Genomic DNA, 27,847 nt, shown 5'->3' on the forward strand with positions numbered 1-27,847 from the left:
TATCACAGTTCTCATGTCCCTCCTGCTGCTTCTCTTGTCTCCGCCACACTTTTGCTCTGAGATCGGGACAAAGCAGATCCAGATGAGACTTTGACCTTTGACCTGGTAGCAATCCTACCGGAGGGAGCCTGGTTTTGGTGCGATACGATGCTGGAATAAAAATCTGGAGAACTTTGTACTCACAACGTCAGCTGCCACCCTCTTCAATCCCTCCTTCAGAGTTTGAACAGCCCTGTCTGATAGACCATCTGAAGTCAGGTGAAACAGCGCAGTAAGCACATGGTGTACACCATTCTTTTGCACAAATTGTTGAAATAATCAGAGAATCATAGAACCCTACAGTGCAGAAAGAGGCCCTTCGGCCCATCGAATCTGCACTGACCACAATCCCACCCAGGCCCTACCCCCATATCTCTACATATCGTACCCACTAATCTCTCTAACCTAAGCATGTCAGGACACTAAGGGTCAATTTCTTAGCATGGCCAATCAACCTAACCCCCACATCTTTGGACTGTGGGAGGAAACCAGAGCACCCGGAGGAAACCCACACAGACACAAGGAGAGTGTGCAAACTCCACACAGAGCCGGGAATCGAACCCAGGACCCTGGAGCTGTGAAGCAGCAGTGCTAACCACTGTGCTACCGTGCCGCCCACTGTAAATGTAATTCCATTATCCAAAACAGGCAAATCTGGTAAACCATGAGTCACAAAACTTTGGCGTCTCAGGAGCTGTAATATTGTTCGTGCTTCCAATCATTTTGACAGTAAGGAGTCTCACAACACCAAGTTAAAGTCCAATGGGTTTATTTGGAACCACAGCTTTCGGAGCACTGCTCCTTCATCAGGTGAGTGGACAGTTGGTTTCGCAAACACGGCATATATTGACACAAACTCAATTTTCAAGACAATGTTTGGAAAGTGAGTCTTTACAAGTAATCAAGTCTTTACAGGTACAGGAAACCATTCTGAATGCAAACCCATGACAACCAAAAGCATTTGGTTCATGAAAGATCCTTCAAAGTACACATGCAGTCTGGACCACTGCCTATCAGGCCTCTGTAAGAAGTCTCAACAGGTTTATTTGGTAGCAAATGCCACTAGCTCTCGGAGCGCTGCTCCTTCATCAGGTGAGTGGGAGTTCTGTTCACAAACAGGGCGTATAAAAACACAAACTCAATTTACAGAATAATGGTTGGACTGTGAGTCTTTACAGGTAATCAAGTCTTAAAGGTGCAGACAATGTGAGTGGAGAGAGTACAAGTTAAAGAAATGTGTATTGTCTCCAGACAGGACAATTAGTGAGATTTTGCAAGCCCAGGCAAGTCATGGGGGTTACAGATAGTGTGACATGAACCCAAGATCCCCGTTGAGGCCATCCTCATGAGTGCAGAACTTGGCTATCTGTCTCTGCTCAGCTACTCTGCAACAGCGCAGAGTCACACTATCTGTATCAACTATGTCATGTTATCTGTAACCCCCACGACTTGCCTGGGCTTGCAAAATCTCACTAACTGTCCTGGCTGGAGACAATACACATCTCTTTAACCTGTGCTTAACCCTCTCTCTACTCACATTGTCTGTACCTTTAAGACTTGATTAGCTGTAAAGACTCGCATTCTGACCATTAATTTGTAAATTGAGTTTGTGTCTTTATACGTCCTATTTGTGAACAGAAATCCCACTCACCTGACGAAGGAGCAGCGCTCTGAAAGCTAGTGGCTTTTGCTACCAAATAAACCTGTTGGACTTTAACCTGGTGTTGTGAGACTTCTTACTGTGTTTACCCCAGTCCAACACCGGCATCTCCACATCAGGCCACTGCCAAGGATGAAATGGTGCTGGTGGCGTCATCTTCTGGTTTATCTGACACGCCAAACAGGATCTCACCTTGTTCTCCTTCATGAGTTGAATCTCACCCCAGTCCAATGGAACTTTGCAAAGCCACGCTCGCCCAAACAAACTTCCATTTGACCACTCGGAGTTCTGTTCCTTGACTATTATAAATAATATGGACTTCCAAGATATGGACTCTCTGGTGTACATCCAAAGGTTAATCTCTGCCAGAGTAAGTGCTGTCACTCGGTTACAGTGTCATGTCAACTTTCCTCACTAACTACAGGTGCGGAGGCTCCTGTGTCCACCTTCACCTTGAGATGGTGGGGGGGGTGGGGGGCCAGGGCTGCCGGGGGGGGGGACAAAATCAGGAGATCGGGGCGGTGGAGGGTGATTGAGGCAGGCTGGGGGCAAGGGAGTGGACGAGGATATGGGCACGTTCAGTGATACAGCCATGGTGGGGCTGTGGGACAGCCAGCATTGTGGGCATCACGGGGCTGGCTGGCATTTGGGAGGCTGGCACACAGGGGCCACTTGGGATGGCACGGTAGCACATTGGTTCGCACTGCTGCCTCACAGTGCCAGGGACTTGAGCTCGATTCCAGCCTCGGGATACTGTCGGTGCGGAGTTTGTACATTCTCCCTGTGTCTGCGTGGGTTTCCTCTGGATGCTCCAGTTCCCTCCCACAATCCAGAGACATGCGGGTTAGGTGGTTTGGCCGTGCTAAATTGTGCCTTAGTGTCGGGGGGGGCTAGCAGCGTAAATACATAGGGTTATGAGGATGGGGTATGCATGGGATTGTGGATAGGGCAGACTTGATAGTGTGAATTTTAGGGGTGGCACGGTAGCACAGTGGTTAGCATTGCTGTTTCACAGCTCCAGGGTCCTGGGTTCGATTCCCGGCTCGGGTCGCTGTCTGTGCGGAGTTTGCACATTCTCCTCGTGTCTGTGTGGGTTTCCTCCGGGTGCTCCGGTTTCCTCCCACAGTCCAAAGATGTGCGGGTTAGGTTGATTGGCCATGCTAAGAAATTGCCCCTGAGTGCCCAGGGTAGTGGATGTTAGCGGGATTAGTGGGTATAATATGTAGGGCCTGGGTGGGATTGTGTTCAGTGCAGGCTCGATGGGCCGAAGGGCCTCTTTCTGCACTGTAGGGTTCTATGAATGGATCCTATGAGGATGTCCTGATCTCGGTGCTGACAGATCGGCACGTGCCGTGTCCCACTCAGCATTGTGCTCCAACCTCTCCAGCGGGAATCAGCCCCAGCCCCTGAATTTTACAGAACAAAGAAATGTACAGGCCCTTCAGCCCCTCCAGGTCTGTGCTGATCATGATGCTCTAACTAAAAAATACACCTTCTGCTCTTACTCGATCCGTATCCCTCTATTCCCTCCCTATTCATGTATCCATCCAGATGCCTCTTAAATGTTGCTAATTTGCCTGCTTCCACCCCCTCCTCTGGCAGCGTGTTCCAGTCACTCGCCACTCTCTGCATGAAAAACTTTCCCCACACATCTCCCATTAGATTCCTCCCTCTCACCTTGAACCTCTGCCCCCCTGTAATTGACACGTCCACCCTGGGGAAAAAGCCTCTGACTATCCATTATGTCTGTGCCTCTCGTAATTTTGTAGATCTCTATCAGGTCTCCCCTCAGCCTCTGTCTTTCCAGCGAAAACAATCCTAGTTTATTCAACCTCTTCTCATACCCAACACCCTCGAGACCAGGCAACATCCTGGTGAACCTTCTTTACACTATCTCCAAAGCTTCCAAATCCTTCCGGTAGTGTGGTGACCAGAACTGCACGCAATACCCCGAACATGGCCTAACCAAAGTTTTATGTAGCTGCAATGTGATTTGCCAACTCTTGCTCTCAATACCCAGGCTGATGTTGGCAAGCATGCCATATGCTTCCTTAATCACCTTGGCCACTTGTATTGTCACTTTTAGGGAACTGTGGTTCTGTACACCCAGATCCCTCTGTGTTAATGTTCCTGATGAGTTCTGCCATTTACAGTATAATTCACACCTAAATTTGATCATCTAAAATGCATCACCTCACATTTGTCCAGATTAAACTCCATCTGTCATTTCTGTGTCCAAGTGTCCAATCTATCTGCATCCTGTTGTATCCTCTGACAATCCCCAACAATATCCACAACTCCACCAATCTTTGTGTCATCCGCAAACTTACTCATCAGACCACCCACATTTTCTTCCAGATCTTTTATGTACGCTACGAACAACAGGGGTCCCAGTACTGATCCCTAGCTACAGATCTCCATTCTGGAAAACACCCGTACACCGCTACTCTGTCTTCTATGACCAAGTCAACTCTGTATAAATCCAGCCAGCCCATCCTGAATCCCATGGGATTTTAGTTTTTGTACCAGTTTGCCATGAGGAACCGTGTCCAACGGCTTACTAAAGTCCATATGAGCTACATCCACAGGCCTTCCCTCATCAATATCCTTTGTCACTTCTTCAAAAAACTCAGTCAATTTGGTAAGACATGATCTTCCCCGAAAAAACTATGCTGCCTGTCACCAACTAGTCCATTGGGCAACACGGTAGCACAGTGGTTAGCACTGCTGCTTCACAGCTCCAGGGTCCTGGGTTCGAGTCCAGGGTTGTCTGTGTGGAGTTTGCACATCCTCCTCGTGCCTGCGTGGGTTTCCTCCGGGTGTTCCGGTTTCCTCCCACAGTCCAAAGATGTGCAGTTTAGGTTGATTGGTCATGCTAAAATTGCCCCTTAGTGTCCTGAGATGTGTCGGTTAGAGGGATTAGTGGGTAAAATATATAGGGATATAGGGGTAGGGAATGGGTGGGGTTGTGGTCGGTACAGACTCAATGGGCCAAATGGCCTCTTTCTGTACTGTAGATTTTCCTTCAAAAGACCGCGGAGAAACGCAAAACCTATCTTCCCCTGAGTTGGGACGGACCACCTTAACCCGGCCACCCCTGTTCCCTCAACCCAAGAGTCAACTGCTACCGTACACTGGAAACCATTCTCGAGTGACGTACCTTTGGGATGAAGCCTGGGACATTCCCAAAGTTCAGTATAAGCTCCAAAAGGCTGGCATTCTCCACCAGTTCTCAAGCCAGGGAGTCTGGGATCTTGCTCTGCATATGTATGGGATCTTGCTGTACATATGTGTGGCAAACGGGACGGGTGGCCATTTTGACGAGTGTGTCTGTGTTATTTGACTCTTTCTGTGCAGCCCTTGACTCTCAGATTTGTTTCAATCACATCCAAACTGTCTGATCTTCCCAATTTTTATTCCCACAGATGATGTCCAAATTTTTCCGTGACCTCCCTCCCTGGAAGGTTTATATTCTACTTACCCTCGTGCTACAAGGTAATCGATACCAATAAAAATTGCCCTGAAGTCACATTGTACAAACCACCCAGTCCCTCTGGAGCTATTGTGCAGGAACAGGAGGAGGCCATTCAGCCCATCACAGTCCTGTTAAACAAGAACAGGAGGAGGCCATTCAGCCCATCTCAGTCCTGTTAAACAGGAACAGGAAGAGGCCATTCAGCCCATCTCAGTCCTGTTAGACAGGAACAGGAAGAGGCCATTCAGCCCATCTCAGTCCTGTTACACAGGAACAGGAGGAGGCCATTCAGCCCATCTCAGTCCTGTTAAACAGGAACAGGAGGAGGCCATTCAGCCCCTCTCTCTTGATCCTGTTACACAGGAACAGCATGAGGCTCTTCAGCCCCTCTCAAGCTTGATGGAAAATTTTTCACCTGAGCCTTTCTTTGTTTCTTCTTGTCTATCTGTCTCCACTCTTTCCCACTCTGCTTCCATTCTCTCTGCGGCGTCCTTTTCTCTCTCTTTCTCTTTTTCTCACAGTTTCTCTCTGTCTCTCTCTCTCTGCCTACCAATCCCTCTGCCACAGTATCAGTCTCTCCCTCTCTCTCACTCTTTTTGTAACTCTCTGTTTCACTCTCTTTTTCTGTTTCCCCCCTTTGCCCCTCTCTCTCTTTCTCTCTCTCTCGCCCTCCTAAGCTGAAAAGTCTCCGGCAAACTGTGGGAAAACTTCTCCCAGAGTGTCGGTCTGAGTCGGAAAACCAGCGTGCAACAGCGTGTAACATGTTAGTGAGTGATGTGTAGTGAGGATCTGGGGGTGTGGTCTGTGCTGTCGCTCTGGGGAGGAGGGATTTGGTAGAGCCAGCAACTCAGAGATAGCGAGGTGGTGGGGTGGGGAGGGCGGGTTGCGGGGAGGGGGCATCGTTAAAAGGGCCTAATGTGGGCTAAAAATAAACTCCCACCCCACCAATGGACACTGAGACCTGCCATAAGCATGAGGGTGTACTCCCTCACCACCCTTACGGGGAACAAGAGATCTGGATAGGCTGAGCGAGTGGGCGAGGACCTGGCAGATGGAGTATAATGTTAGCAAGTGTGAGGTTATCCACTTTGGCAGAAATAGTAGTAGGAGGGATTATTATTTAAAAGGCGAAAAGCTGCAGCGTGCTACGGTGCAGAGGGACCTGGGGGTCCTTGTGCATGAGTCGCAAAAACCCAGCTTGCAGGTGCAGCAGGTGGTCAGGAAGGCAAATGGGATGCTGGCCTTCATAGCGAGGGGGATTGAATATAAAAGTAGGGAGGTCTTGCTGCAGCTGTATAGGGCATTGGTGAGGCCGCAGCTGGAGTACTGTGTGCAGTTTTGGTCGCCGCACTTGCACAAGGATATATTGGCCTTGGAGGGAGTGCAGAGGAGGTTCACTAGGCTGATACCGGAGATGAGGGGGTTGGACTATGAAGAGAGACTAAATAGACTGGGTCTGTACTCGTTGGAGTTTAGAAGGCTGAGGGGGGATCTTATAGAGACGTATAAGATGATGAAGGGGATGGATAGGGTAGAGGTAGAGAGATTCTTCCGCCTTAGAAAGGATAGCAGGGTTAGAGGACACAGCCTCAAGATAAGGTGGGAACAGTTTAGATCGGAGTTGAGGAGGAACTTCTTCACTCAAAGGGTGGTGAATCTCTGGAATTCTCTGCCCGTTGAAGTGGTGGAGGCTGCCTCGCTAAATATATTTAAGTCACGGGTAGATAGGTTTCTGATAGACAAGGGAATTAAGGGACTGATCCACTTCAGCTCAGCCATGATCTTATTGAATGGCGGGGCAGGCTCGAAGGGCTAGATGGTCTATTCCTGCTCCTCTTTCTTATGTTCTTATGAATGCTCCCTAATGGAACTTCCCAGAGGGACAGCCCTTGGCACTGCAACCATGGCTCATGTTAGCATTGATGTGGAGATGCTGGCGTTGGACTGGAGTATACACAGTTCGCACTGCCAGGGGCCACTCCTGGTACATGTCCCCCACAACCAGAGCGGAGGAAGGGGTGGGGGCTACACTTACGTGTGTGCCCCTGTTGTAGTCAACGTGACTGGTTTTCATTTTTGTAATCCTGGCATCATTCCTGCCAGCGTGATGCCACGCCAACTGGGTGGGCCCATGCGGAGAGGGCAGGAGTGGTGGTGACGTTAAGCATGCTTTTCTCCCTCTTGTTGCTGTTGCAGGTTTGGGACAGTGTGAAGCAAACAGAGTCCTGGTGAACGGCACACTGGGAAAAGCAGTCAGATTAACCCCTTCATTATCGTTCCAGCCAAATGTGGACATTAAATGGTGGAGGCAAAAGGACGTAGTCTGTCAACGTGCAACAGTAAGAGCATGTAACCCCGATTTCGGAAACAGATTCACGTTAGATTTCAGCGATCTAACAATGGAAATTAAGTCCCTTCAATCGGCAGATGCGGGGCTGTATCAAATCAAAGCTGGTAAAGGTTTCGTTGTTGAATATCAAGAGGAATTTGAGCTGAGACTTTACGGTAAGCAGCCAGTTTGGGCACCGTCTCCTTATCCAGTTGATAAACAGGGCAGTGTGAAAACTATGCCCAACAATCCAGAGAGAAGCTGCTCGGTGACCAGAACTCAACGAGGTGGAGCCATCAGGCAGTCAAATCTGATGATGATGATAAGGTGGAGGGGGATCTGAGAGAGAGTCAGAGCATAGAGAGTATTACTCGGCTATTAATTCAAACCACCCCCCACACCTCCAAGCATTCCACTTTAATGAGATAAATAAGAACAGGAGTCAACTGTGGGTGGCATGGTAGCACAGTGGTTAACACTGCTGCTTCACAGCTCCAGGGTCCTGAGTTCGATTCCTGGCTCGGGTCACCGTCTGTGTGGAGTTTGCACATTCTCTTCGTGTCTGTGTGGGTTTCCTCCCACAGTCCAAAGATGTGCGGGTTAGGTTGATTGGCCATGCTAAGAAATTGCCCCTTAGTGTCCAGGGTAGTGGGGATTAGTGGGTATAATATGGAGGGATATGGGTGTCGGGCCTGGGTGGGATTGTGTTCGGTGCAGACTTGATGGGCCGAAGGGCCTCTTTCTGCATTGTAGGGTTCTATGATCTTTAATTCATTCAACAATTTCTCTCTTCAGATACCAACTCAAACTGAACAGTTGCAGCTCTTTTAACTCCTTTACTGAACTTTAACCCTGAACTAAACATTAACTGAAATTAGATACTACCAACTTTAAGAAATATCCTCGATGTAGAAACTATTTTCTCTCTCAGTGTTCCTTCAGGGCACGCTTCTTACGATGGTCAATCTCTATAGGGTTATCATTGATAAATAAAGGACCACACCTATCTTTCACTCACAAATTCTTCACTTGCTTCCAGAAGATTCTCCGTCAATCAGCCAATTGTGTAACCAGAAACTGATCACACGGCTCGAACGGCCAATGAAATTACTTGTAAACGACGCCATTATGCTTAGTTCACGTGGCATATCATTCGCATAAAGGCAACAACATTTGATGCGACCAAGTTCTACAGGAGAGTAAACAACTTACCATTTTGACACACTACGCTTGGTCCCCAACTCCAAATCATCGATATAAATCATAAATAATTGCGGTCCCAACACTGATCCCTGAGGCACACCACTAGTCACTCATCGCCAACCAGGAAAACACCCATTTACCCCCACTCTTTGCTTTCTGTTAGTTAATCAATCCTCTATCCATGTTAATACATTACCCCTGCACCTTTATCTTATGCAGCAGCCTTTGGTGCGGCACCTTGTCAAATGTCTTCTGGAAAACCAGATACACCACATCCACAGGTTCCCCATTGTCCACTGAGCATGTAATGTCCTCAAAGAATTCCACCAAATTAGTCAAACATGACCTGCTCTTCATGAACCCGTGCTGCATCTTACCAATGGGACAATTTATATCCAGGTCTCTCGCTATTTCTTCCTTGATGATAGATTCAAGCATTTTCCCTACTACAGAAGTTAAGCTAACCGGCCTATAGTTACTCGCCTTTTGTCTACTTCCTTTTTTTTAAACAGTGGTGTCACATTTGCTGTTTTCCAATCTGCGGGAACCACCCCAGAGTCCAGCGAATTTTGGTAAATTACCACTAGTGTATTTGCCCAAATGTTCCTCTTCTAAGCATTTTTGACTCCTGTAACCCCAGATAATTAAATAATAGGAAAATCCTGCCATCTGTTGTAATGCATTGATGTTTCACATAAAATTAACTCCTAACTTATTAGCATTTAGATACATTGAATCAAACAGATTTTATATGTTCACATGTGCATTACCTTAGATAACATTCACTCAATATAAATAACACAAAACAAAATATTACTTTGTAAAATTCTCAATAACAAGAATATTGAATTAGTCAACATACGTCAAAGACAGCAATCACTATTAAATATATTGTATGAACTACAAGACACATTAGATGAATATTTTGACCAAGTGTAGTGTGTCAAAACTCGCAGGTGACATGAAGCTGAGTGACAGAGCAAAGTGTGCAGAGGACGCTGAAAGTCTGCAAAGGGATATAGATGTCTTAGTGGGTGGCAGGGGCCTGGCAGATGGAGTATGATGTTGGTAAATGTGAGATAATGTTGGTAAATGTTGGTAAATTCATTTTGGTAGAATAACAACAAAATGGACTACTATTTAAATGGTAAAAAAGTGCAGCATGCTGCTGTGCAGAGGGACCTGGGTGTCCTTGTACAGGAATCACAAGGAGTTGGTTTGCAAGTACAGCAGGTAATTAAGAAGGCGAATGGAATTTTGTCCTTCATTGCTAGAGGGATGGAGTTTAAAAACAGTGAGATTATGTTGCAGCTGTATAAGGTGCTGGTGAGGCCACACCTGGAGTACTGTGTACAGTTTTGGTCTCCTCACTTGAGAAAGGATATACTGAAGGGGACGCAGAGGAGATTCACTAGGTTGATCCCAGAGTTGAGGGTTGGCTTATGAGGAGAGATGGAGTAGCTGGGGCTATACTCATTGGAATTCAGAAGAATAAGGGGGGATCTTATAGAAACATATAAAATTTCGAAGGGAATAGAGAAATTAGAAGCAGGAAGTTATTTCCACTGGCGGGTGAAACTAAAACTAGGAGGCGTAGCCTCAAAATAAGGAGGAGCAGATTTAGGACTGAGTTGAACAAAGAACAAAGAACAACACAGCACGGGAAACAGGCCCTTCGGCCCAAAGAGCCCGTGCCGCCATTTAACAATGTGAGTTCCCTCTTCCACCCATGACCCTTGTCTTTGCTTATGGCGCTCCACATTGGAATCCAGATTGAGGGAAACTAATTTAGGGACAATTTATTACTGCCAATCAGCCTAACAGCACATCTTTGGGGTGTGGGAGGAAACCAGAGCACCCGGAGAAAACCCACGCAAGCACGGGGAGAATGCGCAATCTCCCCACAGACACCGGCCCAAATCCATGTGTCTGCACAGCAAACAGTGATAGTCACTGAGCTGTCGTCTTGCCCAGTATCTGGTCCAGTCTAGGCACACACTAACGACATGAAGCACTAGGCCAATCTCAAGCAACCAAGAGCAGCCCCAGTACGACCCATCACGTGTATGCCCCTCGTTGGACACAAGGCGGACCGACTTAAAACCTGTGAATGAAAAGGAAAAAAAACATTATTATTGTACCATATCCATTTACCTTTCCAGGGACGCCCCAATGCTAATGACCCTTATTTAAAACAGTCTCCTATATCCACCCATCTCCAACCCACTCATGTGCCTGTCTAAGTTACTCTTAAATGACTCTAGCATTCCATACCCCCACTACCCTCTGTGTGAAAAACCTCCCTCTAATATCTGTGTTATACCTCTCCCCCCTTCACCTTAAGCCCATGGCCCCTTGTCCTACGTGTCTCTACCATAGGAAATAGCTTACCTCTGTTTACTCTATCTATACCCTTCATAATCTTATATACCTCCATTAGATCCCCCCTCAGTCGTCGTCTTTCAAGGGAAAAGAGCCCCAATTTATTAAATCTTTCCTCATACCCCAGTCCTTCCATACCAGGCAACATCCTGGTAAACCTCCTCTGCACTCTCTCCAGAGTCTCCACGTCCTTCCGGTAGTAAGGCGACCAGAACTGGACGCAGTACTCTAAATGCGGCCTAATCAACATTCTGTACAACTGCAACATTTGACTCCAGCTCTTATATTCTATACCCCTTCCTATAAAGGCTAACATACCATAGGCTTTCTTCACCACACTCTCCACTTGCACTGCCACCTTCAAAGACTTGTGCACTTGCACCCCCAGGTCTCGCTGCGACTCCATACTCCTTATGGGCTTACCCTTTACCATATAACTTCCCCCTACATTATTCCGGCCAAAATGCATCACCTCACATTTATCCGGATTAAACCCCATTTGCCATGTATCTTCCCAATCAACCAGCCTATCAATATCCCGCTGTATTGCCAGACACTGCTCCTCACTGCCCGCCAATCCAGACATCTTAGTGTCATCAGCAAATTTGCTGATCACACCACCTACTCCCTCTTCCAAATCATTTATATACACTACAAAGAGAAGAGGTCCCAGTACTGAGCCCTGCGGCACACCACTAGTGACAGACCTCCAGCTAGAAAAAGACCCCTCCACTACTACTCTCTGTCTCCTCTTTGCAAGCCAGTTCTCTACCCATCTAGATACCTGGCCACGTATCCCATGAGTATTAACCTTCTCTAACAACCTACCATGAGGGACTTTGTCAAACGTCTTACTGAAATCCATATAGACGACATCAACAGCTCGTCCTTCGTCGACCGTTTTTGTCACCTCCTCAAAGAATTCTACCAGATTCTTAAGGCAAGACTTCCCCTTTACAAAGCCATGCTGCGTATCCTTAATCAGATCGCAACACTCTAAGTGCGCATACATCCTATCCCTAAGAATCCTCTCCGTCAACTTGCCTACCACTGACATTAAACTCACCGGCCTATAGTTACCCGGGCTATCCCTCCTACCCTTTTTAAACAACGGTACCACATTCACTATCCTCCAGTCCTCTGGGACCTCACCTGTGTCCAAAGAAGAGACAAAGATTCGCGTCAGAGGCCCAGCAATCTCATCCCTCGCCTCCCTAAGCTGCCTAGGATAAATGCCATCTGGCCTCGGAGATTTATCGGTTTTAGTGCTACCTAAAAGCCCTAACACTTCTTCCCTCTGAATCGATAGATCTTTCAATTGGTCTAGCGCTCCCTCGATGACCGTACCAGACATCAAGCCCCTCTCCTTCGTGAATACCGACGCAAAGTACTCATTCAGGATCTCCCCCATTCCCTCTGCCTCTAAGCACAATTCCCCACATCTGTCCCTGAGAGGACCGATTTTAGCCCTAGCCACCCTTTTGCTCTTAAGATAGGAGTAAAACACCGTTGGATTCTCCTTAATCCTTCGTGCCAAAGTCATCTCATGCCCCCTCTTTGCTCTCCTAAACCCCCTCAAAATACATAGAGCTGCCTCTCCAAAACCCACTCAAAATACACAGAGCTGCCTCTGAAAAACCCCCTCAAAATACACAGAGCTGCCTCTCCAAAACCCCCTCAAAATACACAGAGCTGCCTCTGAAAAACCCCCTCAAAATACACAGAGCTGCCTTTCCAAAACACCCTCAAAATACACAGAGCTGCCTCTGAAAAACCCCCTCAAAATACACAGAGCTGCCTCTCCAAAATCCCCTCAAAATACACAGAGCTGCCTCTCCAAAAAAACCCTCAAAATACACAGAGCTGCCACTCCAAAAGATCCTCAAAATACACAGATCTGCCTCTCCAAAACATCCTCAAAATACACAGAGCTGCCTCTCCAAAACCCCCTCAAAATACACAGAGCTGCCTCTCCAAAACCCACTCAAAATACACAGAGCTGCCTCTCCAAAAAAACCCTCAAAATACACAGAGCTGCCACTCCAAAAGATCCTCAAAATACACAGATCTGCCTCTCCAAAACATCCTCAAAATACACAGAGCTGCCTCTCCAAAAAAACCCTCAAAATACACAGAGCTGCCTCTCCAAAAGATCCTCAAAATACACAGATCTGCCTCTCCAAAAGATCCTCAAAATACACAGAGCTGCCTCTCCAAAACATCCTCAAAATACACAGATCTGCCTCTCCAAAACATCCTCAAAATACACAGAGCTGCCTCTCCAAAAGATCCTCAAAATACACAGATCTGCCTCTCCAAAAGATCCTCAAAATACACAGAGCTGCCTCTCCAAAACATCCTCAAAATACACAGAGCTGCCTCTCCGAAACATCCTCAAAATACACAGATCTTCTCTCTAAAACCCCCTCAAAATACACAGAGCTGCCTCTCCAAAACAGAGTGGATCTTGGAGAGGCAGCTCTGTGTATTTTGAGGGGGTTTTGGAGAGGCAGCTCTGTGTATTTTGAGGGGATTTTGGAGAGGCAGCTCTGTGTATTTTGAGTGGGTTTTGGAGAGGCAGCTCTGTGTATTTTGAGGGGGTTTTGGAGAGGCAGCTCTGTGTACTTTGAGGGGGTTTTGGAGAGGCAGCTCTGTGTATTTTGAGGGGGTTTTGGAGAGGCAGCTTTGTGTATTTTGAGAGGGTTTTGGAGAGGCAGCTCTGTGTATTTTGAGTGGGTTTTTCAGAGGCAGCTCTGTGTATTTTGAGCATGTTTTGGAGAGGCAGCTCTGTGTATTTTGAGAGGGTTTTGGAGAGGCAGCTCTGTGTATTTTGAGGGGGTTTTGGAGAGGCAGCTCTGTGTATTTTGAGAGGGTTTTGGAGAGGCAGCTGTGTGTATTTTTAGTGGGTTTTTGGAGAGGCAGCTCTGTGTATTTTGAGGGGGTTTTGGAGAGGCAGCTCTGTGTATTTTGAGTGGGTCTTTGGAGAGGCAGCTCTGTGTATTTTGAGTGGGTTTTGGAGAGGCAGCTCTGTGTATTTTGAGGGTGTTTTGGAGAGGCAGCTCTGTGTATTTTGAGGATGTTTTGGAGAGGCAGCTCTGTGTATTTTGAGAGGGTTTTGGAGAGGCAGCTCTGTGTATTTTGAGGGTGTTTTGGAGAGGCAGCTCTGTGTATTTTGAGGATGTTTTGGAGAGGCAGCTCTGTGTATTTTGAGAGGGTTTTGGAGAGGCAGCTCAGTGTATTTTGAGGGTGTTTTGGAGAGGCAGCTCTGTGTATTTTGAGTGGGTTTTTGGAGAGGCAGCTCTGTGTATTTTGAGTGGGTTTTGGAGAGGCAGCTCTGTGTATTTTGAGTGGGTCTTTGGAGAGGCAGCTCTGTGTATTTTGAGGGTGCTTTGGAGAGGCAGCTCTGTGTATTTTGAGGGTGCTTTGGAGAGGCAGCTCTGTGTATTTTGAGGGTGTTTTGGAGAGGCAGCTCAGTGTATTTTGAGGGTGTTTTGGAGAGACAGCTCTGTGTATTTTGAGGGTTTTTTTGGAGAGGCAGCTCTGTGTATTTTGAGGGTGTTTTGGAGAGGCAGCTCTGTGTATTTTTAGTGGGTTTGTGGAGAGGCAGCTCAGTGTATTTTGAGGGTGTTTTGGAGAGGCAGCTCTGTGTATTTTGAGTGGGTTTTTGGAGAGGCAGCTCTGTGTATTTTGAGTGGGTTTTGGAGAGGCAGCTCTGTGTATTTTGAGTGGGTCTTTGGAGAGGCAGCTCTGTGTATTTTGAGGGTGCTTTGGAGAGGCAGCTCTGTGTATTTTGAGGGTGCTTTGGAGAGGCAGCTCTGTGTATTTTGAGGGTGTTTTGGAGAGGCAGCTCAGTGTATTTTGAGGGTGTTTTGGAGAGACAGCTCTGTGTATTTTGAGGGTTTTTTTGGAGAGGCAGCTCTGTGTATTTTGAGGGTGTTTTGGAGAGACAGCTCTGTGTATTTTGAGGGTTTTTTTGGAGAGGCAGCTCTGTGTATTTTGAGAGTTTTTTTGCAGAGGCAGCTCTGTGTATTTTGATATGTTTGATTTTTCTTCTGCCCATTTAGATGCGGTTTCTCAGCCCGTTATCAATATGTGGAACGTTACTGTCAATGGGACGTGCCTGGTGATATTGAGCTGCCTGGCACAGAATGGAACTGACGTTCACTACACCTGGACACAGGCAGGAAGTGCCCTTGTAACAAATGTAACCGAAGACACTAGCAGTGTTCATAATCGGATGCTGAAGTTAACCATCACATCACCTCCGGCAGTGAATTATAGCTGCACAGCCCGAAACCCAGTCAGTAAACTGACCACATCGATCAGCCTCCTGGATATCTGTGGATTCACACCCACTGAGGAAGGTAACAGCGTTTGTTTGGGACAGTGTGGAGGGAGATTTACTCTGTGTCTAACCTCATGCTGTACCTGTCCTGGGAGTGTTTGATGCGGACAGTGTGGAGGGAGATTTACTCTGTGTCTAACCCTGTGCTGTACCTGTCCTGGGAGTGTTTGATGGGGACAGTGTAGAGGGAGATTTACTCTGTATCTAACCCCGTGCTGTACCTGTCCTGGGAGTGTTTGATGCGGACAGTGTGGAGGGAGATTTACTCTGTGTCTAACCCTGTGCTGTACCTGTCCTGGGAGTGTTTGATGGGGACAGTGTAGAGGGAGATTTACTCTGTGTCTAACCCTGTGCTGTACCTGTCCTGAGAGTGTTTGATGGGAAACACGGTAAGAAGTCTGACAACACCAGGTTTAAGTCCAACTGATTTATTTGATAGTAAACTCACAAGCTTTCGGGGTTAGCCCCTTCGACAGGTTAATGGAGAGTTCTGGCCTCAGACAGAGCATATAACCGCACAGACAGTTTACAGATTACTGATTAGAATGCAAATTTTTACGCCTAACCTGCTATTCAATTCTTAAAATAGCCAACAGTGTGAGGGGAAGGAGCACTGATCACAGGTTAAAGAGATGTGTATTGTCTCCAGACAGTACAGTAAGTGAGGTTTTGCAAACCCTGGCAAGTCACGGGGGTTACAGATAGTGCGACACAAACCCAGGATCCCTGTTGAGTCCGTCCTCATGTGTGGAACTTGGCTATCAGTCTCTGTTCAGCGACTCTGCGCTGTCGTGTGTCGTGAAGGCCGCCTTGGAGAACGCTTACCCGAAAGTCAGAGGCTGAATGCCCATGACCGCTGAAGTGTTCGGTTGGACTTTAACCTGGTGTGTGAGACTTCTTACTGTGTTTACCCCAGTCCAACGCCGGCATCTCCACCCCGTATTTGATGAGGACAGTGTAGAGGGAGATTTACTCTGTATCTAACCCCGTGCTGTACCTGTCCTGGGAGTGTTTGACGGGGACAGTGTAGAGGGAGATTTACTCTGTATCTAACCCTGTGCTGTACCTGTCCTGGGAGTGTTTGATGAGGACAGTGTAGAGGGAGATTTACTCTGTATCTAACCCCGTGCTGTATCTGTCCTGGGAGTGTTTGTGGGGGACAGTGTGGAGGGAGATTTACTCTGTATCTAACCCCGTGCTGTACCTGTCCTGGGAGTGTTTGATGGGGACAGTGTAGAGGGAGATTTACTCTGTATCTAACCCCGTGCTGTACCTGTCCTGGGAGTGTTTGATGGGGACAGTGTAGAGGGAGATTTACTCTGTATCTAACCCCGTGCTGTACCTGTCCTGGGAGTGTTTGATGGGGACAGTGTAGAGGGAGCTTTACTCTGTATCTAACCCTGTGCTATACCTGTCCTGGGAGTGTTTGATGGGGACAGTGTAGAGGGAGATTTACTCTGTATCTAACCCCGTGCTGTACCTGCCCTGGGAGTGTTTGATGGGGACAGTGTAGAGGGAGATTTACTCTGTATCTAACCCCGTGCTGTACCTGTCCTGGGAGTGTTTGATGAGGACAGTGTAGAGGGAGATTTACTCTGTATCTAACCCCGTGCTGTACCTGTCCTGGGAGTGTTTGATGGGGACAGTGTAGAGGGAGCTTTACTCTGTATCTAACCCCGTGCTGTACCTGTCCTGGGAGTGTTTGATGGGGACAGTGTAGAGGGAGATTTACTCTGTATCTAACCCCGTGCTGTATCTGTCCTGGGAGTGTTTGATGGGGACAGTGTAGAGGGAGCTTTGCTCTGTATCTAACCCCGTGCTGTATCTGTCCTGGGAGTGTTTGATGGGGACAGTGTAGAGGGAGCTTTGCTCTGTATCTAATCCCAAGCTGTAACCGATTTTCTTTCAGAGGGTGTGGTTAACAGGCCTGTGTTGGAGTTGGTGTATATTCTCATCATCGTGGTGGTTATTTTTCTGATGATATTGATCGTAACATTGCTTATTCTGTTCTATTGTCGATCCAAGAAGATACCGAAGCAGAGTGAGTAACGTCAAGATTCGAATATCAGAGTTCTTGATCAGAGATGTTGATGATATAAAGATAGTTTTTCACATGTGCCTGTGTGTGAGTTTGAATGTGATAAATGATGCTCTGTCTCTGTTCTCAAGGTGCAGAGCTTCCTCACCAGTCAGTCACTGTGTATGCTGAGATCACCACCCCAAGGCATGTGTCTCAGGTAAACGCACTTTTTAATCTCTTTATTTTTCCCCTTGTCCGAGTTTAGTCACTGCTGATCTTGTCGTCAACAGTCTTATTTTCATTCTCTCTCTCCATCAATTTCTCTCTCAACCTCTACCTCCTTTTGTCCGTCTGTCTGTCTGTTTCGCTCACTCCCTTGTGTCTCTGTCTCTCCCTCTCTTTCTCTCACTCTGTCTCCCCCTGTCTCCTTCCTTTGCTTCACTCTCCCAGTTTCGCTCTTTCTGTTCTATTTCAGGCTGCCAAAGCTTATCCTGGTCCACAGTCCAACACAATCTACGCCATGGTGACCACACCTCGGTACGTGCGACACTGAGTCTCACCACCCCCCTCTGCTTTGCGTGTGAGTGCGGTTGGACTCAGGAAGTGCAGCCGAGAAAAGTTGGGACATTTCTACCCCAGAAGCCGCTGAAAATGAGGAGCTGTGTTGTTCGAAAGGCCTCCAAGTAGAGATTGTTACTGCACTGAATCCTGCTTGTCCATCATCCCCTGGCATGCACTACTTCCTGTTCTGGCAATACCGAATGTTCAATCGGTTCATGCAATTAAAGACTGGAAACTACTATGACCAGAAATAACAAGGGGATTCTGGAATGGTGTCAGGAAGAGAGACCTGCAACAGGAATTCCGTAAATATTGGTAGTCAAGCGCGGCAGGCTAAGAGGAGAACAAATCGTATTTATCTACAATTATATGGAGTATTTCAGTCGATTGAACTGGGGTGTTACCCATGATTGAAATGTTCAGAGGGCATGAAAGCAGCGAGCACTGCAGTGAGATCAATTTGGGGATTGATGTGGGACAATGGGATTAATTTGGAATTGGTACATGTCTATGGGGAGTGGGATAGTGGGATTAGTTTGGGGATTGGTACATGTCTATGGGGAGTGGGATAGTGGGATTAGTTTGGGGATTGATACATGTCTATGGGGAGTGGGATAGTGGGATTAGTTTGGGGATTGATATGCGTCTATGGGGAGTGGGATAGTGGGATTAGTTTGGGGATTGATACATGTCAATGGGGAGTGGGATAGTGGGATTAGTTTGGGGATTGATACATGTCTATGGGGAGTTGGGTAGTGGAATTAGTTTGGGGATTGATACATGTCTATGGGGAGTGGGGGAGTGGGATTGGTTTGGGGATTGATACATGTCTATGGGGAGTTGGGATAGTGGGATTAGTTTGGGGATTGATACATGTCTATGGGGAGTTGGGATAGTGGGATTAGTTTGGGGATTGATACATGTCTATGGGGAGTGGGGTAGTGGGATTAGTTTGGGGATTGATACATGTCTATGGGGAGTTGGGTAGTGGGATTAGTTTGGGGATTGATACATGTCTATGGGGAGTGGGGTAGTGGGATTAGTTTGGGGATTGATACATGTCTATGGGGAGTTGGGTAGTGGGATTAGTTTGGGGATTGATACATGTCTATGGGGAGTGGGATAGTGGGATTAGTTTGGGGATTGATACATGTCTATGGGGAGTGGGATAGTGGGATTAGTTTGGGGATTGATACATGGCTATGGGGAGAGATTGGGGCAATGGGGTTAGTTTGGGGATTGAAACAGGGCTATGGGGAGAGAGCAGGAAGTGGGATTAGTTTGGGGATTGATACATGGCTATGGGGAGAGAGCGGGAAGTAGGATTACTTTGGGGATTGATACATGGCTAGGGGGAGAGAGTGGGGCAATGGGATGAGTTTGGGCTATGCGGAGAGAGTGGGACTATGGGGAGAGATTGAGGCAATGGGATTAGTTTGGGGATTGATACAACACCAGTTGAGAGACAGTGGGATTAGTTTGGGATTGATACTGGGCTATGGGGAGAGATTGGTGCAGTGGGATTAATTTTGGATTGATACAAGGCTATGGGGAGAGAGTGGGACAATGGGTTTAATTTGGGATTGGAAAATAGCTACATTCTGATGTACATATTCAAATGTTCATGAAGGCCATTTACAAATTCTTGAAAATATTTTAACTCCTCATGCCCCCTGCTGTGATAGCATGGCCCCTTTAAGAAGCAATCCTTTGCAGGTCACATGATCAGGCCAGACCCTATGGAGTGGAGACATGGTAAGCTGGGCAAATCGACAGCGAGGATGCGAGTCCTGGGACTGGGAGGGCCTCAGTTGAATGTAATGAGGAGGAGTGTAGACTTGTGCATATGTTCTGTTGGAACCTTAGAGTAGGAATAGTTATTATTGTTTAATAAACCTCTCTTGTTGCTGCAACCAATTGAGTCACCTCCAATTATTACACTGGTGATGAGGAAAAACAAGCAGCTCTCAGTGTGCGTTCAAGGGGGATGAAAGTAATTGTCACGGCCAAGAGGAAAAAATACATGATGATGGGGTGTATACACTTCTTAATATAAGGCTCTTCATTTTAATTTTCCTATAATAAGTAGACTAGGTTAAGGTTAATTATAAAGTGCCTTGAGTATATATAGTGAGAATTCACAATGTGCCTGGAACAAAATATGCAAAGGTATTATAAACTGCAAAGGTATTATTAAACTGCGTAACCACAAATTAACCAAGTGTTATAAGCTTAAACTGCATCATCAATATATATGTATTGTATGCCCTGACCAACTTTGTTCTGAATGCAGCATGATGGAAACACAGTAGTGCAATGGGGCACAGAGAGGCAACTTCTTATCTGTTTTGGGATACGCAAAAGCAAGTTTAATAGGCCTGGTGTATAAGGAAGTGGATTCGTTCATGGGTAGCGAGGCTGGAGAAGTCTCGCAATCTGATAAGGAGAGGCCAGATTCGGGCAGAGAATGACTCCTTTTGCCAATTAAGATTCGCAGCCACAAGCAGTGGGCTTTGGTTACTGGAATTGATGTGGGTTAGGGCTCCTAGGTAACGGGAGGAACCTACAGGGGCAATGAGCTAATGATCCCCTGTTCCTGTTGACAGGTGGAATGTTATTAGCTAAGGTGTCATATTGCGATTGGAATCTCCAATCTGAGTGACAAGGCTGGGTGGGATATTGACATGTTCAGAATAATATAACAATTTTACAATTGCCAGATTAGTTCACAGAGGAATGTTGTTCCTCATTGACTGTCTATCTTGATGTATGCATTAATAAATAAATTCATTTTCATTCTTGAACTGCTTACTGTCTTTCGCAGTCTATGTATTGGTTGAGTGAGGGCCACTAAATACATGGTACCCAGGGGGACACCTCAGAAAATTCCTCTTACAGATGACATTAAGGTGCCTTTAATCAGGAACGTAGAACTGTTTGACCCAGAAGTTGAGGGTTGGGGCCAAAATATCAAAATGTTGCGATAAGGAAATCGCAACAAAGGGACGACGAAAGGTGACACTATTCCCAGTTTGTGACCCACATCCATACAGAAGTCTAACATCACCTAAAGCTCCGGACACAAAGGCTGGAATTCTACGGGCGCTCACACTGGCAGGATTCTCCAGTCCTGCCAGCAGTGCATCCCTATCCATGGGTTTCAAGCCGGTGTGGGGTGACGCCAGTGGGGGGAGCAGAGAGTCCCGCCAACAGCAAACAACGCGCCATCTCCTGCCGGCAGGACACATGCGGCAGAGAGGCCAGAGAATCTCACCCAATGTCTTTTGATCAAATAGTGGCAATAGTGATGGACTATTTCAATCCCTGACCTTCAATCGTCACATTAAGGTATAAATTTCATTCTTCCATGTGTGAACCAGGGGAGACGATTGCTGGGTTTGTGGCCAGACTACACTGGTTAGCAGAGCTGTGATTTCAATCCAGCGTTGGAGGAAGTGTTAAGAGACTGCTTGGTCTGCGGGATTGTAAACCTCACTATACAAAAAAAAAGCAGCTGGCTAAGACTAAAAATCTGTCTGTATGCTAAGATGTAACAGGGTTTCTCTTCTATCTTCATTCATAAGTGGACTCGAGTTGGCAGTGAGGGGGACGTGTTAATAAAGTGATCTCTTTAAAGGGGTAAATGCTTGAAGATCATGTTATTAGGCTGGACTTGATGGAATGGATGTGCGGAATTCCAGGCCGATCGGCAGTGAGGGTGTGAATCCTGGTACAGGGAGAATCTGAGCTGGAGCTAGGGAGGAGAGTGGGCTTGGGCATGGGTCCTGTTCGAGCCATGGAGTGTAAATAGTTATTAGAGATCAGTATACCTTTCTCATTGATACAGCCATACCGAGTCTCTTCCAAATGATGACAATCCCAAACTGTGTTCCCCCCAACCCTCATCCCCACAAGTTGCACGACTCCACAACTCCCATACTGGTCACTATAAAATGGGGGCGGTGGGTGATTAAAGGGGGTGATTATAAGGGGATGATAGGGAGTGGGGATTATTGTGGGGTTTATAAGGGGGGATTATAGGGGTGGGGAATATTGTGGGGGGTTTATAAAGGGGGACTATAGGGGGTGGGGATTATTGTGGGGTTTATGAGGGGGTATTATAGGGGGTAGGGATTATTGGGGGGCTGTATAAGGGGGATTATAGAGAGTGGGGATTATTGTGGGGGGTTTATAAGGGGGATTATAGGAGGTGGGCATTATTGTGGGGGGTTTATAAGGGGGGATTATAGGAGTTGGGGATTATTGTGGGGGGTTTATAAGGGGGGATTATAGGAGGTGGGGATTATTGTGGGGGGTTTATAAGGGGGTTATAGGGGGTGGGGATTATTGTGGGGGGTTTATAAGGGAGTTATAGGGGGTGGGGGTTATTGTGGGGGGTTTATAAGGGGGGATTATAGGGGGTGGAGATTATTGTGGGGGGTTTATAAGGGGGTTATAGGGGGTGGGGATTATTGTGGGGGGTCTATAAGGGGGGATTATAGGGGGTGGGGGTTATTGTGGGGGGTTTATAAGGGGGGATTATAGGGGGTGGGGGTTATTGTGGGGGGTTTATAAGGGGGGATTATAGGGGATGGGGATTATTGTGGGGTTTAAACGGGGGATTATAGGGGGTGGGGATTATTGGGGGGTTTATAAGGGGGATTATGGGAGGTGGGGATTATTGTGGGGGGTTTATAAGGGGGGATTATAGGGGGTGGGGATTATTCTGGGGTTTATAAAGGGGTATTATAGGGGGTGGGGATTACTGGGAGGTCTATAAGGGGGGATTATAGGGGGTGGGGATTATTGTGGGGGGTTTATAAGGGGGGATTATAGGGGGTGGGGATTATTGTGGGGGGTTTATAAGGGGGTTATAGTGGTGGGGATTATTGTGGGGGGTTTATAAAGGGGGATTATAGGGGTGGGGATTATTTTGGGGTTTAATGGGGGATTATAGGGGGTGGGGATTATTGTGGGGGGTTTATAAGGGGGGATTATAGGGGGTGGGGATTATTGTGGGGGGTTTATAAGGGGGGATTATAGGGGGTGGGGATTATTGTGGGGGGTTTATAAGGGGGATTATCGAGGGTGGGGATTATTGTGGGGGGTTTATAAGGGGGATTATCGGGGGTGGGGATTATTGTGGGGGGTTTGTAAGGGGGATTATAGGAGGTGGGGATTATTGTGGGGGGTTTGTAAGGGGGGATTATAGGGGGGTGGGGATTATTGTGGGGGGTTTATAAGGGGGATTATCGGGGGTGGGGATTATTGTGGGGGGTTTATAAGGGGGGACTATAGGGGATGTGGATTATTGTGGGGTTTATGAGGGGGGATTATTGGGGGGTGGGGATTATTGTGGGGTTTATAAAGGGGGACTATAGGGGGTGGGGATTATTGTGGGGTTTATAAGGGGGTATTATAGGGGGTGGGGATTATTGGGGGGGTTTATAAGGGTGGATTATAGGGGGTGGGGATTATTGTGGGGTTTATAAAGGGGGACTATAGGGGATGGGGATTATTGTGGGGGGTTTATAAGGGGGGATTATTGGGGGTGGGGATTATTGTGGGGGGGTTATAAGGGGGATTATAGGAGGTGGGGATTATTGTGGGGGGTTTATAAGGGGGGGATTATAGGGGGTGGGGATTATTGTGGGGGGTTTATAAGGGGGACTATAGGGGGTGGGGATTATTGTGGGGGGTTTATAAAACGGGATTATAGGGGGTGGGGATTATTGTGGGGGGATTATAAAGGGGGATTATAGGGGGTGGGGATTATTGTGGGGTTTATAAGGGGGGATTACAGGGGGTGGGGATTATTGTGGCGTTTATAAGGGGGGATTACAGGCGGTGGGGTTTATAAGGGGGGATTACAGGGGGTGGGGATTATTGTGGGGGGTTTATAAGGGGGGATTACAGGCGGTGGGGATTATTGTGGGGTTTATAATAGCAGATTATAGGGGCAGGGATTATTGGGGGCTTTATAAGGGGGGATTATAGGGGGTGGGGATTATTTTGGGATTTAAAAGGGGGATTATAGGGGGTGGGGATTATTGGGGTGTTTATAAGGGGTATTATGGGGGGTGGGGATTATTATGGGGGTTTATACAGGGGGATTATAGGTGGTGGGGATAATTGTGGGGGATTTATAAAGGGGGACTATAGCAGGTGGGGATTATTCTGGGGGGTTTATAAGCGGGGATTATCGGGGGTGGGGATTATTGTGGGGGGTTTATAAGGGGGGATTTCAGGGGGTGGGGATTATTGTGGGGTTTATAAGGGGGGATTATAGGGGGGTGGGGATTATTGGGGGGGTTTTATAAGGGGGGATTATAAGAACCTAAGAACATAAGAAATAGGAGCAGGAGTAGGCCATCTGGCCCTTAGAGCCTGCCCCGCCATTCAATAAGATCATGGCTGATCTGTCGTGTCTCAGTTCCACATTCCCGCCTTCTCCCCATAACCCTTAATCCCCTCGTTTATCAAAAACCCATCAACCCGCGTCTTAAAAATATTTAGCGAGGCAGCCTCCACCACTTCAACGGGCAGAGAATTCCAGAGATTCACCACCCTTTGAATGAAGAAGTTCTTCCTCAACTCCATTCTAAGCCGCTCCCCCCCCCCCACTTTATCTTGAGGCTGTGCCCCTGTGAGCAATAGGTAAAGATGCTGTTAACACATATATTTGTAAAGCATAGAGAAATAGCTTAAAGTTAAATAGATTGGATATAGTCAGGCACATTGATAACCCACTTTATGGAAACAACTGTGAGTTTAGTCACAAACATAGGACATAAGGTTCGGTGCTGCTAACACAGCAATAATTAGGGATAATAAAAAGACTGCCTGTAATATAGAGATAACATCAGAGATGTGATGTGCAGTGAAGCATACACCACATCCTGCAGGAATGTAAGAGGCCCACGTTATAAAAAGCAAATGGTCTGCAAGATGTGTTGTTTCTACAACTAAGCATAAAAGGGGAAAAGGTCACTGAGATAGTTGGGACAGCAGTGATTAAATTGGCAAAGGATTGATTACCGCCAATCTAAACTGGACATGTAACAGTATTGGATAAGATGGATGAGTTTGCTAATGCACTTTTGTGATAACAGGAGACATTGTTAGATAGGGGTAGAGGGGATGACACCTTGAGCTAATAGGGGAATGACAACACATAGATGGGACAGGGACCACCAATTAGGGGAGAACAACACATTGCAAAGCCATTACAATGCTTGTAAAAAAAGTATAAAATGTGCTGCCAATTTATGTAAAGTGTGTCTATTTCACTAGACACCCGGTCTTGCAAGAACATCAAATAAAATCTTGCTCCTTCAGAACTTGACTTGACTAAATTGTTTAACTGTGAGCTGTGTTTCTCACACCCCTAGTCCTACTGCCCTTTCTGAGCGGGAAGAGTCTCTCCACCTCTATCCTATCCATCCCATTCATCATCTTATACGTCTCAATGAGATCTCCCCTCATTCTTCTAAACTCTAACGAGTACAAGCCTAGTTTATTCAGCCTCTCCTCATAGCTCAACCCCCTCAACTCCGGTATCAGCCTAGTAAACCTCCTCTGCACTCCCTCCAAGGCCAAAATATCCTTGCGTAAGTGCGGCGACCAAAACTGTACACAATACTCCAGCTGCGGCCTCACCAATGCCCAATATAGCCGCAGCAAGACCTCCCTACTTTTATATTCAATCCCCCTCGCTATGAAGGCCAGCATCCCATTTGCCTTCCTGACCACCTGCTGCACCTGCAGGCTGGGTTTTTGCGACTCATGCACAAGGACCCCGAGGTCCCTCTGCACCGTCGCCTGCTGCAGTTTTTCGCCACATTATAGGGGGTGGGGATTATTTTGGGGTTTAAAAGGGGGATTATCGGGGGTGGGGCTTATTGTGGGTTTATAAAGGGGGATTATAGGGGTGGGGAATATTGTGGGGGGTTTATAAAGGAGTATTATAGGGGGTGGGGATTATTGGGGGATTTATAAAGGGGGATTATAGGGTTGGGGATTATTGGGGGATTTATAAAGGGGGACTATAGGGGGTGGGGATTATTGTGGGGGTTTATAAGGGGGGATTATAGGGGTTGAGGATTATTGGGGGGTTTATAAGGGGGGACTATAGGGGGTGGGGATTATTGTGGGGTTTATAAGGGGGATTATACGGGGTGGGGATTATTGCGGGGGGTTTATAAGGGAGGATTATGGGGGTGGGGATTATTGTGGGGAGTTTATAAGGGGGGATTACAGGGGGTGGGGATTATTGTGGGGTTTATAAAGGGGGATTATAGGGGGTGGGGATTATTGTGGGGTTTATAAGGGGGTATTATAGGGGGTGGGGATTATTGGGGGGGTTTATAAGGGGGGATTATAGGGGGTGGGGATTATTGGGGGGGTTTATAAGGGGGGATTATAGGGGGTGGGGATTATTGTGGGGTTTATAAAGGGGGACTATAGGGGGTGGGGATTATTGGGGGGGTTTATAAGGGGGATTATAGGGGGTAGGGATTATTGTTGGGGGTTTATAAGGGGGGATTACAGGTGGTGGGTATTACTGTGGGGTTTATATGGGGTGATTATAGGGGGTGGGGATTATTGTGGGGGGTTTATAAGGGGATTATAGGGGGTGGCAATTATTGTGGGGTTTATAAGGGGGATTATAGGGGGTGGGGATTATTGTGGGTTTATAAGGGGGGATTATAGGGGGGTTTATAAGGGGTATTATGGGGGGTGGGGATTATTATGGGGGTTTATAAGGGGGGATTATAGGGGGTGGGGATTATTATGGTGTTTATAAGGGGGGATTACAGAGGGTGGGGATTATTGTGGCGTTTATAAAGGGGGATTATAGGTGGTGGGGATTATTGTGGGGGGTTTATAAAGGGGGACTATAGGGGGTGGGGATTATTGGGTGGTTTATAAAGGGGGACTATAGGGGGTGGGGATTATTGTGGGATTTATAAGGGGGGATTATAGGGGGTGGGGATTTTTGGGGGGGTTTATAAGGGGTATTATGGGGGGTGGGGATTATTATGGGGGTTTATAAGGGGGGATTATAGGGGGTGGGGATTATTGTGGGGTTTAAAAGGGGATTATAGGGGGTGGGGATTATTGTGGGGGGGTTATAATGGGGGATTATAGGGGGTGGGGATTATTGTGGGGGGTTTATAATGGGGGATTATAGGGGGTGGGGATTATTCTGGGGGGTTTATAAACGCAGATTATCGGGGGTGGGGATTATTGTGTGGGGTTTATAAAGGGGGATTATAGGGGGTGGGGATTATTGTGGGGGGTTTATAATGGGGGATTATAGGGGGTGGGGATTATTGTGGGGGGTTTATAAGGGGGGATTATAGAGGATGGGGATTATTGTGGGGTTTGTAAGGGGGGATTATAGGGGGTGGGGATTTTTGTGGGGGATTTATAAAGGGGGACTATAGGGCGTGGGGATTATTGTGGGGGGTTTATAAAGGGGGACTATAGCGGGTGTGGATTATTGGGGGGTGTATGAGGGGGTATTATAGGTGGTGGGGATTATTGTTGGGGGTTTATAAGGTGGGATTACAGGGGGTGGGGATTATTGTGGGGTTTATATGGGGAGATTATAGGGGGTGGGGATTATTGTGGGGGGTTTATAAGGGGGGTTTATAGGGGTGGGGATTATTGTGGGGGGTTTATAAGGGGGGTTTATCGGGGTGGGGATTATTGTGGGGTGTTTATAAGGGGGGATTATAGGGGATGGGGATTATTGTGGGGCTTGTAAGGGGGGATTATAGGGGGTGGAGATTATTGTGGGGGGTTTATAAGGGGGGATTATAGGGGGT

The 27,847-nt window shown here is 47.2% G+C and overlaps 1 protein-coding gene across 1 annotated transcript in view; it reads left to right on the top strand.

Moving 5' to 3' along the window:
* Window positions 1-15,334, top strand: part of LOC145339468 (natural killer cell receptor 2B4-like) — a gene marked incomplete at its 3' end in the record, with an annotated part of 33,776 nt that extends 18,442 nt beyond the window's left edge. The window contains exons 2-4 of the mRNA XM_080183938.1: window positions 5,125-5,194; window positions 7,371-7,679; window positions 15,153-15,334. Coding sequence (XP_080040064.1) covers window positions 5,125-5,194; window positions 7,371-7,679; window positions 15,153-15,334 — 561 coding nt within the window. The remainder of the gene's footprint in view (window positions 1-5,124; window positions 5,195-7,370; window positions 7,680-15,152) is intronic.
* Window positions 15,335-27,847: the final 12,513 nt, after the last annotated feature.

This window comes from Carcharhinus amblyrhynchos, unplaced genomic scaffold, assembly GCF_965287045.1.
Source record: "Carcharhinus amblyrhynchos unplaced genomic scaffold, sCarAmb.v2.hapA scaffold_483, whole genome shotgun sequence".
Lineage (NCBI taxonomy): Eukaryota > Metazoa > Chordata > Chondrichthyes > Carcharhiniformes > Carcharhinidae > Carcharhinus > Carcharhinus amblyrhynchos.